Source organism: Euleptes europaea, chromosome 15 (assembly GCF_029931775.1).
Source record: "Euleptes europaea isolate rEulEur1 chromosome 15, rEulEur1.hap1, whole genome shotgun sequence".
Lineage (NCBI taxonomy): Eukaryota > Metazoa > Chordata > Lepidosauria > Squamata > Sphaerodactylidae > Euleptes > Euleptes europaea.
Genome location: NC_079326.1, coordinates 17,755,826 through 17,768,685, shown reverse-complemented (window position 1 = coordinate 17,768,685; position 12,860 = coordinate 17,755,826). Strand labels below are relative to the sequence as shown.

Below are 12,860 nucleotides of genomic sequence, written 5' to 3'. Positions count from 1 at the left end.
ATCCAACGATTTTATTTGCCTAACACAGAATATCATGAGGAAATATTCTTCAATAAGTTCACCCTTAAATCAGCCTTACATAGTAGGAAGGATAGAATTAAAGGGAATGGTGTCATGTAACATTAATTAACTTGGGAAAATGGAATGCAAACATGCCTGCACCAGTTTGGTGATTTATCCACCACATAGTTAACTTGTTTCTTGGTCGCAAGAGTAGGAGTTAATTTCATGTCATAGGCAAGAATTCTGAGACATATGGAAATAATCACAGGAGGTAGCTGATTCAAGGGATGAAAAGAATTTGGATTTTATTGTTAATGATTTCATGCTGCCTTGATAATTTCAAATTTTGCCATTGAAAAGATTGATTCCTATAGTTTACTGGGATGTGGATTCTGTATTAAGGGTACAATACAACAGTAGACCCTTCTGTACTTAACCAGCACTGTATCTACAAGATACAGGAAAAAGAATGTGTAATGAAAACACATTGGCTTGGGGTTTAGCCCAATCTAGAATTTATATAAATCATTTGAGCGAATTGGTAGAAACTCTAAGCAGTCTTCTAAGAATATGCAATTTACTAAAAGGCTCAGCCTTAAGAATGCCAGTTCATATATATTGGAAATGCTCCGATTTAAACAAAATTATTTCCAATACCTGGAAACCATCAAAACCTTCCAATCTCCGTATTTATCTGGTGCCTTACTATCTAGTTTTGTTTCCTTGGATAGCAGGAGGGGTTTGGTCATTCAAAAGAGAACAAATACAGGGACACATGGAAGCATTTCCACTTTCCACATTGGCAGGTCAAGGACTCTTCTTGTATCTAGTAATAGATGTCAGAGTATCAAGTTGATTGTAATAATCTGACAAGTAACAGCTGTGTGAGATCTGTCAAATCTTGGAGATCTGAGAGGCCAAAGATGATGTCAGCAGAAGCAATAGCCTTGCTGGTACCAAAGGGAACTGCAGGAATCTGGATCTGGGCAGTTTGCTGATGCAATGCTTGGGAAGGTCCACAGGTGGCCTTAATGCAGATCAGGTGCAGTGGGTGTATATAAGGCTGTGTAACTGCTTCTGTAACTCACTCAAATACAAATCAATTACAGCCTGGAAGTAGTAGTGGAGAAGTGTACGTGATGGTATGTTTTATCTGTGCACTGTAAATAAAAGACACTGTTTCTTATAAAGCAAGACTGCTGGTGGTTATGTCCTGGAGGAACTCCTAAACCACTTGCTTCCATGTCAATAGACTGGGGGAAGAGATAGAGGCACAAAGACTACCCCCTTTTCCATGCACAACAGGTAGTTAGCACCAGCCAGGTGGCACCTCCTGCAGTTTGTCTGCACAGTTTAAGTTCCCTTGCCAGTTGTGATGGACACGTCAAAATCCTGCCCATTTCCTTATCCCTGCCGATCCCCTCTGAATGTGGCTGGAATGGGCAGTGAGTCAGCACAACCAAGCAGGGCCCTTGGAACCATAAGAGCAGATGGGAAGGAGGAGTTGAAGCAAAGAGCAGGATAACCCATCATTTTCTCTACAGAGAGGGTTTAGTTGCCAGTGAGGCAGGGTAGGGAATTGTCTTAGGAGACAGGGTTTGTTTCAGAGTCTAACTTCGGGGAAGCCAAATGGTAAAGTATGGTGTCCATCAGTGACTCACACTCAGTATTTTAATTATCCCTTTCTAGCCATCCAAGGTTGAAGGAAGCTAAAGGGGCAGATCATGGTCTTATTTTAAAGAAATCTGGTAGCTCTAATTGAGGATTCAACAACCGAGGGACCAGTCATTAATAATTTCCTCTCAAAGTGTAAATGGGCTGTTATTTGGTCACTATCTTCAGAAAACATTTTTTTTATTCATTTACTTCATTTATACCCCACTTTTCCCTAAGTGGGGACAAACATGGCTTACAATATTCTCCTCTTCTCCATTTTATCCTCACGATGACCCTGTGAGGTAGGGTAGGGTAAGCGGGTGGGACTGGCCCAAGGTCACCCAGCAATCAGATTCCATGGCAGAGTGGTGGTTTGCACCTGGGTCTCCCAGAGCCTACCACTACACCACAATGGCTCTTATTAGTAACTGTTCCTTATATCTTGTGTTGAGCAGGATCTAAGATCTACGTTTTTATATATTTTCAAGCACTGGTGCTTTCTAAGCTTTCACTCCTTTCCAGGGGAGTAAATAAAAGTTACTTTGTGCTCATTTGTCATCTGAGGATCCTGGATGCTCACATACCAATTTATGGAAGAAAAAAAATTGTCTGAAGAACGGGAATGGGGATCCATTGGTCACATTCCAACGAGAAGGCTAATTTCAGTATAACTGCTGAAAAATTCATCTCAGGTTTTTTTGTTTTTTTGAGGGGGACATTTGCACCCATGTTTCCCATTGAAATAATTGGAAATGTCTACTGGATTGACTTCTCAATACGCTTAGCTTTATTTCAAATATTAAAGATTCTGACTTTTGAAAATGACATCCAACACATCCCACATCTGGCCCCTGGTCTCCCATAGTTTGTTGACTTATTGTTGCAATTGCTGCAGAGCTACCACAACACAGTTGTGGAAAACGAGCTGGACAAACATGGGCACTCTGTTGTTGTGTCACAAAGCCCACATAGGTTGTGTGGTCTCATTATAGACCTAGGTGTTTGGTTAATGCATCTGTTTGTATTATCCTGTTTCCTTTGCTGCTCTTATTGCTTACTGTTGTTTTAAAGTTAAATGTTGCTTTTATTCAGCAGTTTTTATCATTGTTTAGATGCTATATTTTAACTTTATTTTTAGTGCCGCAAGTCACCTTGAGCATTTTTGGTGGAGAGGTGACCAATAAATATTTTAAACAAACAAATGAAATGGTGACACTGACCTGCTTTTAATGAGCATTTTATCTTGCTTTCTTTTTTCTTGTGACTGGGGTTTCTAAGTAATGGCAGGATTGATGTCCTTGGTACAATTGAAACATATAGAGAGAGTCTTTACCTGTTTTTTCCCCACATTTTAAATTCAGCTTTCAATGACTGAGGAGCTCTCTTTCATCTCCCTTAATTGTTGGAGCTGTAAAATGTGTATGCAAGATACATTTCACTTTTGAAATTGTAACTACTTACTTGCTGCACTCAGAGAGCCATATTCAGTGGCATCATTTTTACACTGTTATTTGTAGGTGACTTTTTCCAACATTAAGAGGAATTCTGTTTCACTACAGCTGAGGAGGGAGACATTTGTCAGAAACTTCAGTGGTTCCTTACTGTATGAACTTTACATACAGGTTGGGAGAGAGTATGTATTTCATGTTCGCAATACAGAACACAACAACATAAAATAAATATGCCAGTTAAATCACAAGATAAACAGAACCAAGAGCACCAATTAAACCATTTCTGAGGTGCATCCAGATCTAATGTAAAACCCACCACCACAGCCATCATCATCAGGAACCCCAAACTTCTCAAAAATGTAAATCGGAAGACAGTCGTCTTTGGGGAGCTTGGTTAGTCCTGCTCAGAAGCTCTCTGGAATAGAATTGTCTTAACTGATAGCAACTCCCAATGACCATCTTCTGGATGAACACTGTGGGAGGGCATCCTAGGGCCTATAGGTAACAGTGGAAAAGGTCCTGTCCTGTGTGCACATTGTATAGAGAAGGCTAACTTCAAACAATTTCAGGTTATGAGTAGATGCACATGGACACCGGCTGTGCTGTATGTACCCATTTCCAATGCCATTTAGGGCTCTAAAGGTCAACACGTCACTTTAAATTGGGCCCAGAAACAAACTAAGTCAGTGCAGTTATAATGCAGGTGGGATATGATCCCTGCAGTTTGCAGTCCCATGTAAAGTGCGATACAGTAGTCCTCCAGTCCCAGTGTTACCGTTGTGTGAGAGCATGCTGTTTTCACTATATTTCAAGGAGCAGGGCAAGGTTGAGGAACATCCATAAACTGCATGCTTTCTTCAAAGGTAGTTATCGTATCCAGAACAGTTTGTGGCCCTACAACTAGTTGGGTTTTCCACTAACCAACTCTCCTTCTGTCATGCCTGGATTAAGCCTCGGTTTGTTTATCCACAATAAACTTATCACTGCCTCCCGACATCTGTTCAGGGTACCCACTGCCCCTCTAGCTTTGGACAGAGTTGTCAGTCATCAAAGTATGGATGGAACTTTACTCTGCCTCTCTATGTGACCTTACACAGCACTTGCATGTAGATGCTCAAAAACATGCAAGAAAAGGGCACAAAACCCTGCAGGTGAGAACAGGGCAGTAGTCTCTCAACACTACCATTGATTAACCGTGTCAGAAACTACCAAGAGATCCCAAAAATGCAATGGGAATGCCCAGCCCAGGTCATTAAGCATGGCAACCAAGGCAGTTTCAGTTCCATAACCAAGATACAAACCAGGTATCTTTGAATACCATGGGAACTTGTTGCTGGTTTCATGTACATACCTTGTTTCTTTGTTCTCACAGGGAACACAATGAGAGAATTCTGTTTAGAAACTTACTGAGCTGCCTACAACAAATAAAAACAGGTACATTGGGTAACGAGTTTCTCCCCACATGCCAGAGTTAATTAGAATGCTAGTTTGGGGGAAGGAGACTAACTAGTTAACCTATATGTCTGCTTTTGTATGTCATAGGTAGTCATAATTATTTGCTAACATTGGTTTTTCAGTGTGATAAAGAAAGGAAGGAGGTGTACACAATCACAGCAACAAGCTGGGTTTGTGACCATGTCTGTTTAATGTTGGTTAAGAAGAAGAAGAGTTGGTTTTTATACTCCGGTTTTCTCTACCTTTTAAGGAGGCTCAAACCAGTTTACAATCACCTTTCTTTCCCTTTCCCACAACAGACACCTTGTGAGGTAGGTGGGGCTGAGAGAGTTCATAGAGAACTGTGACTAGCCTAAGGTCACCCAGCAGGCTTCATGTGGAGGAGTGGGGAATCGAACCCGGTTCTCCAGATTAGAGTCCACCGCTCTTAACCACTACACCGTGCTGGCTCTCAAAGTAACATCTTAATGCAGCCTTCTACTTATCAGCGTGATGGGAGCCCTTTAGTTGCTCTCATCCTTGTGCCAATTGAAAGACTTCAAGCTCATAGCATTTGCTATGACAAAGTGATCAGTTACTATGCTGGCAAAACCACCCTTGGGCAGAGTCCATTGTTGTCACTGTATGTTATAACAGCAAACCAAGTGGGCAGATATCTGTAGCCAACTTGTCACCAGCAGGGGAGTAATTACAGGAGCTATTGGGACCTTTTGAGTAGGAGACTATCTTAAGGTATCTCAGACTTAACCAATTCATTGGGGAAAAGGAGGAGGGGAGCACTGTACTAAGCACACAGAACAGATGAAAGGAATCAGGAAATTATTGTATATGTATATATTGATTTTGCCCAGACCTGGATACCCCAGGCTAGCCCAATCTTGTCAGATCTTGGAAGCTAAGCAGGGTTGGCCCTGGTCAGTATTTGGATGGGAGATCACCAAGGAATACCAGGATTGCTAAACAGAGGCAGGCAGTGGCAAACCACCTCTGAATGTGCCTTGACTCGAAAACCCTTTAGGGTCACCATAAGCTGTGACTGGATATCTATATCTGTCTGTCTATCTACAAACACACACCATCTAGAATGTAAACTGAAGTATATTTTAAAAATGCAGTTATGACAAGAAACAAACTGCTGAGATTTAAATTAATAAAATAGAGTCAAGCTGTGCAAGTTCACAGGCTATAATCACACCAGCATACCTAATTCTGGTGACTCAACAGGAGGCCAGTCCACTGTCCCATTTCATACCCCCTCAAAGCTTAATCATATGTATAAATATCTAATGGTCTGCCTTAACCACCATCATATATGAAAAAAAAACATTTCTACTAAGTTCCATTAGGTTGTTCATCCCCCACATGCTATGTCAATAATGAAGGTTGATTACAAAATTATGTAATGGCCAACAATCATGGTCCTGTTAAGATATCCTAGTGGGTGATTAACAATGCAATACTAAGAAGAGTTACACCTTTCTAAGCCCATTTCTAAATCAATGGACTTAGAAGGGTATAAACTCTGTTTAGGAGTGCACTGAAAGATGCTGAAGGATACTCACAAACAATTTTCTTTAACTGGATTCCCAGCAGCAGCTTCTAATCACAAGCAATGCCCGTCTTGATGAAAATTCTTTTGCTTTTTAATGTTTCCATTGTGTAGTCCGTAAAATACTGTTTCTCCCGATACCAAAGTGTTCCGTGGATTATTCAAGATACCATGGCATTATTTTTTAATCACTGTAGGAATGCTATTTCAGGGGGGGAAATGGTGAGGTCGGCTCCTAAGTTTCACTTCTGCACATTTTTCTAAGACAAATATTTTGTTTTTCAGACACTGTTTTCACTGAAAATATTAATGGACAAGGTTAGGTAGATTTTTTAAAAAGTCATTCTGCACAGCTTTAATTCAAGTTCTTAGTAGAAAGGTCAAAATAGAAAACGCTGTGAACAGAAAAGGAATGTGTTTTAAATTAACCATGAAACTTGCGCCCTGACTCCCAGGTAAGCCCAAAGCATAAAAAGAGAAGTGGCAAAATTTAGTGTTTGATTGCCATATTGTTTATGCATCAACCCCAAAGCCAAATTTCTATTAGAATGCTTGAAAGAAGAGACTCATATTATTGACAGCTGGCTTCAGAACCACAAAAACAGTCCACTCTTTTTTTTAGAAAAAAAAAGTATGACTTTTTATTTTATAACCTCTACAAAACACGTTAAAACATTTTTAATGTCTTGACAGCATGTTCCGAATTGCATTCAATTAAAAAATAAAAAAGATATGGACAAGCCTCTGAAGCAATTCTAATGAGGCATATCGTTTTTCTGTTTACCCACTTTATTACAAAACCTTAAGATTTCTAGAATGAAAAGACAGATGTTGTAATCTTTTTCTCTGTGTGCATGGAAGAGTGCTCTGGACGTTCCGAATCCCCCCATGAGCTTTTCATTGTTTGGGTTATTCAAAGGTACCGTGCAAAGGAAATTTCCCTAAAATGCTGAAACCCTAAAACATAAAACAGACATGGATTTTTCTGAACTCCATGCAGCACCTTTTGAGCATGATCGAATTTCAAGTGATCACATCTTAAATAGGTACTATTTTGTTTGTAAAAAAAATTAAAACTTCAAGTGCTCACAGCCACGCTGTATTGATTTTGCAATTTCCAAGCCTTATGTAAATCAAAGCTAAATTTAAGCAAAAAGTAAATATTGAGCCCTAAATTTCCTATTAACCTCAAAACAGGTGATGAAGGGCTAAATCTTGAAATGCCCCAAGAATCAGAATTGGTATTCCTAGAAGAATGGGCAGTGTCTTCAAGTACAAAGACCTAACATAAAATAAAACAAAAAAACAGGGTTTGTTCATATAAGGCTAAACAAACTTTTGTTCTGTGTCACAGGGATCCTGTATCGCAAGTCTTGTGCATCCTCCGGTGCTTGCCTCCTGACTTCTGCTGGATACCAGACTTTCTGTACTCCAGGGAAAATAAACTCAGTTTGTATAAGTTGCTGCAATACTCCACTCTGCAATGGGCCAAGGCCAAAGAAGAGGGGAAATTCTGGCAGGATGCCCAGGGCTGGTATATTAACAACCATACTCCTCTCTAGCTTGGCCTTTTTATCTCCAGGATACTGCTGAACTTTGAGGAGGACTTCTTTGCTGGTTTTGCTTGTCCGTATCATTTTTTTCCAGACACCCAGTCAGCATTGCTTTTTGCTTGCAACTGTTAAAAGAAGAGTTTAGTTTAAATGTTATCCTCACTTTGCTAACAGCAGAATAGCTCTCGATACCTGATTGACTTTCCAGTGAGTACTTTGAAAACGAGAACAAATCAACAACCAACCATACAGAACCCATATCCATTTGTGTCATTGGAAACAAGCCTATTGAAACAAGCACTTAAATGTGAAAGACGATAATACAGCCTGCAGGCTGTAAACTTGCTGTTATTCTTACTTCCCACGTGTTCAGCAGTACATCGGCTGACTTTGCTTTATGCGGATTCACAGTTCAAGTTCACAGAGGCCATTCTGGTTGGTAGGATTGTGGTCTCTGCTGTTCTCCAGTGACATTGTTTTCACATTCAGCTCCAATGATTCAAGATTCGGTTTTTGCAAACTGCAGTCAGGCTTGGTCTCACTCTGAAAAGTACTTAACAAAACCTTGTTAGCACTCTTGGTAGAAGACTTGCGTCTAGATGACATGAGGATCAGTGGGCGGCGAGAGCGGCTGCTTCCAGCTACAGAATTCAAATTGGCTCTTAAAAACTTCTGTTTGTTGGCATGTTCTAATGTCAGACGACAACGGAGGACCTGAAGAAAGACATCCCGGAACTGCTGGGAGGAGATGTTGTACAGGAGTGGGTTCACTACCGAGCTGAGGTAGAAGAAGACATCGGCTATGGGGAGGAGGGTGATATACGCTCTGAAGTAGGAGACAGTCCAGTCCTGCTTAGGTCTAGCAGCAGCCATGATTCTTCGAACTTGATTTGGCAGCCAGCATATTGCTAAAGTTGCAACAATCAACCCTGCAAAGAGAGAGAGAGAGAGAGAGAGAAAGCATGTGAAAACAAATCATAAAATATTTAGTATCAGTTCTGCACTCACTGGTAGGAAATGCTACTTAATTTTTCAGTGTTTTGCTTGACAGCTTCTTCAGCCAGTAGCAAAATTTGTTCGGGGGGGGGGGGGAGGAATAAAGGCAAGCCACAGTCTCAAAGTCACCACAATCTGTGCTTTGATAAGTATTGCATAAAATTTGAGATAGTTTTTTTTTTAATTCCTTGTCACTGGTTAAATTTGAAGACGTTCTTTTAGTGATAGCTGCATTCTACAAAGCAATGCTGTGTTCCTGCTTTCCCTCTAATTTTGCTCTTTTTCATTATTAAAAAGACAGCCATATTAGAGCGGGCAATACCCAAAAGAAGATCAAATTATGTTTATATTTTACAAAACAAATATGCATATACAGTTGTATATTTGGCATTATTTTTGGTAAATTTTCTCTTACAGAAGATATTTTTAGGTACCGTGTGAGTGGCTCTTTTTATGATAAAGAGTATATAATGGGCTTTCAGGAAAGAAATTCTGGTTGAATTCAAATACAAAGTAAAATGGCACAGAAACAGGATCTAAGCCTGCCACAGAAATGTGAATGGTTTCAAGATAACATGAAATATGTTCAAATATTTGGTATCCAAGCATTTTGTGTATACTTCTAAATGTGACCTTCTATACCTCATTGGGATTAAAGTTTAAAATTATCAGAAGAGTACTCCTTGATCCAATATACAGCCATCCATACACATGTACAGATCTGTGGCTTCATTACTGTTGGATCTGGTAGGGCAAAAGGATTCCCATTGTCTTGCAGAACTCTATCTTCCATTGCTGACAACAGTAACAATCTGTAGCATTTTATAGCACATCTTGTATTCTTTACAACTTTGGAAGGTACGTCAGTATTAACCACATTGCAGGTGGAGGGGCGGGGAGAAGAAAGGAAGAGAATGACTTGCCAAAGGTCCCCTAATCAGTTCATGAAAGTGATGAGATAACAGACTAGAGACTTCCTGATTTGTAACACAGTTTCATAGACAGCATGCTACACCAGCTCACTACAATGGGATGTATACATAATGCTCTGGATCAAAGCTAAGGGCTACACCAATGTTTCTCTGATCAAGTTTAGCCGGAATCCGTGCCCTCAAGCTGTAGAGTATAACAAAGAATATATTTGGAGGTTGCAAGCTCATTTTTTAAAAAGGCAGTGTTTAATAGTTTGGGGAAAGGGTTAAAATTATCCATTTAATAATTAAAAACTGTATAACACAGTCCCAAAGTTTTCAACTAATTCACCCTACAGTGGTGTCCCTTGTGCAGCAAATGTGCCTTATGTCTCAAACCCACACTTTCTGCTAGAGGTATTACCCAATCATTAAAATATTTCACATGGTTTGTACATTTTGCATCATGCTGTTTATAAACACTCTTACTGGCTTTAAAACTACTTCTACACCCCAGCCTGCTTCCTTGGCAAAAGAGCAAACATTATGCTTATTTTTACCCTTGCCAAAATTAAACTGGAATTGTTTCTGAACACAATTACATATAAAACTAAAATATAAAATCAGCAAAGCAAAATACAATAAGAATAAGAGATTCAGAAGTACAAAATGACAGAAAATATCTCTCAAAAAGCATGTTAGGGGGTTTGATTAGGTGGGGAAAAAAACCACGGATATAAAGGGGGAGAGGACAGGAAAGTATGCAGAAGCTCTTTGGAAGAGCCAGGACTGAACATCAACTGTGTGTGATAGTAGTTTTGTGAAACTTTGTTTTGAATGTTTAATTTTGGTTAATAAAAGATTAATTTTCATAACAATAAGATGTTTTCTTATGTCAGTGTTTCTGGAATCACTGCTATCATTACGCTATATGGACCATATATAAACAATCACCTTAATGCATGTTACTTTTATGCCTAGGAAATGGTTTTGTAATAAAAGTGAACATCTTAGCACCTCTGCTTTCACAGTAACAAAAGCAACTGCTGGTGTGAATAAGGTAAGTGCCAGACATTTTCCTACTGCGTGAAGCCCTTACAGTCCTTTTTTCTCACTGCCTAAGAGCTCTTAGGACGTCAAATGATATTCTTACCCATTGTGTAGCCAGAATTTTCTGTAATCCTCACAGTAACCACTATCAGTGCCACAAACAAAAGGTATCATAGGAGCACTGCCTCACTTCAAATATCTCATTAGAGTACAGAGGGTGTAAGACATAAAGAGATGGCTGAAAGTTTGTATTTGTCATACAGGTCAAGTCAGCTTCCATAAAATGCAAAAATCTGAAGTCTTGCCTGAGTGAAGAAAACAAGGAGATGGTTGGATTTTGGACAACAAAGAAGTTTAAAGGATTGCTAAAGGAAGACGGAGAGACTGCGGAATGAATTTTGAAGATCCTTCACAGTCCTTCACAGCGGAAGACCTAAGAACATAAGAACGGCCCTGCTGGATCAGACCAAGGCCCATCAAGTCCAGCAGTCTGTTCACACAGTGGCCAACCAGGTGCCTCTAGGAAGCCACAAACAAGACGACTGCAGCAGCAACATCCTGCCCATGTTCCACCACACCCAAAATAATAGGCATGCTCCTCTGATACTAGAGAGAACAGGTATGCAGCATGACCAGCATCCATTCCAACTAATAGCCATGAATACCCCTTTCCTCCATGAACTTGTCCACTCCCCTCTTAAAGCCCTCCAAGCCTGCAGCCATCACCACATCCTGGGGCAGGGAGTTCCACAATTTAACTCTGCATTGTGTGAAAAAATACTTCCTTTTATCTGTTTTGAATTTCTCACCCTCCAGCTTTAGCAGATGACCCCATGTTCTAGTATTATGGGAGAGGGAGAAAAACTTCTCCCTGTCCACTATCTCCAAACCATGCATAATTTTATAGACCTCTATCATGCCTCCCCTTAGCCACCGCCTTTCCAAGCTAAACAGCCCTAACCATCCTAACCGCTCCCCATAGTACAGTTGCTCTAGTCCCTTAATCATTTTGGTTGCTCTTTTCTGCACCTTCTCAAGCTCTGTAATATCCTTTTTTAGGTGTGGTGACCAGAACTGTACACAGTTTTCCAAGTGTGGTCTCACCATAGATTTGTACAAGGGCGGTATGATATCAGCAGTTTTATTCTCTATTCCTTGTCTAATTATGGCCAGCATGGAATTTGCCTTTTTTACGGCAGCCGCACACTGGGTTGATATCTTCATTGAACTATCCACTACCACCCCAAGATCCCTTTCTTGGTCTGTTGCTTCCAGCACAGATCCCATCAGTGTATATGTGAAGTTGGGATTTTTTGCCCTAATATGCATCACTTTACACTTACATTGAAACTCATTTGACATTTTAATGCCCATTCTTCCAGTATGTAGAGATCCTTCTGGAGCTCTTCACAGTCCGATTTTGTTTTAACCACCCTAAATAATTTGGTGTCATCTGCAAACCTGGCTACTTTACTGTTTAAACCCAACTCCAGGTCATTGATGAACAGGTTGAAAAGCACCGGTCCCAACACATATCCCTGAGGGACCCCACTGCTCACACCCCACCATTGTGAGAACTGACCATTGATTCCTACTCTCTGCTTCCTATTTTTCAGCCAGCTCTCAATCCATAAGAGGACTTGTCCTCTTATCCCGTGACTATGAAGTTTTCTTAGCAGTCTTTGGTGGGGGACTTTGTCAAAAGCTTTTTGGAAATCCAAATACACAATATCCACAGGCTCATTCCTGTCCACATGCTTATTGATGCTTTCAAAAAACTCTTAATAGGTTAGTGAGACAGGACCTACCCTTACAGAAGCCATGTTGGGTTTTGCCCAGCAGACCTTGCCCTTCTATATGCTTGACAATTTTATCTTTAATAATGCTTTCCACCAATTTACCCGGAACAGACATTAAGCTAACTGGCCTGTAATTTCTTGGGTCCCCCCTGGAACCTTTTTTATAAATGGGTATTACATTGGCCATTCTCCAGTCCTCTGGTTCAGAGGCTGATCGAAGGGACATATTACATATATTTGTTAGAAGTTCAGCAATTTCCCATTTGAGTTCTTGAAGAACTCTTAGGATGAACATAGGGCAGTTGTCCACAGGGAGGGAGAGTGTCTGAAAGACCAAGTCAAATAGAGGTGTCAAAAGATGATGAAGAGAAATTAACGAGTCATCAAGAACTCATGTGAAATTGTTTGTTTAGTAATAATATTCAGTTTGTCACTAA

At 40.2% G+C, this 12,860-nt stretch overlaps 2 protein-coding genes across 2 annotated transcripts in view; one reads left to right on the top strand and one right to left on the bottom strand.

The window, feature by feature from the left end:
• The window catches only part of LYPD1 (LY6/PLAUR domain containing 1), a 30,486-nt gene extending 22,748 nt beyond the window's left edge, over positions 1-7,738 (top strand). The window contains exon 3 of the mRNA XM_056861542.1: positions 7,469-7,738. Coding sequence (XP_056717520.1) covers positions 7,469-7,707 — 239 coding nt within the window. The 3' untranslated portion in view covers positions 7,708-7,738. The remainder of the gene's footprint in view (positions 1-7,468) is intronic.
• A 329-nt stretch (positions 7,739-8,067) lies between these two features.
• Positions 8,068-8,603, bottom strand: LOC130487664 (G-protein coupled receptor 39-like; the record flags this gene model as incomplete). Its single annotated transcript, XM_056861165.1, has 1 exon — positions 8,068-8,603. A coding segment is annotated over one exon (531 nt), but the record flags the coding sequence as incomplete, so codon positions are not given.
• Between the last annotated feature and the right edge of the window lie 4,257 nt (positions 8,604-12,860).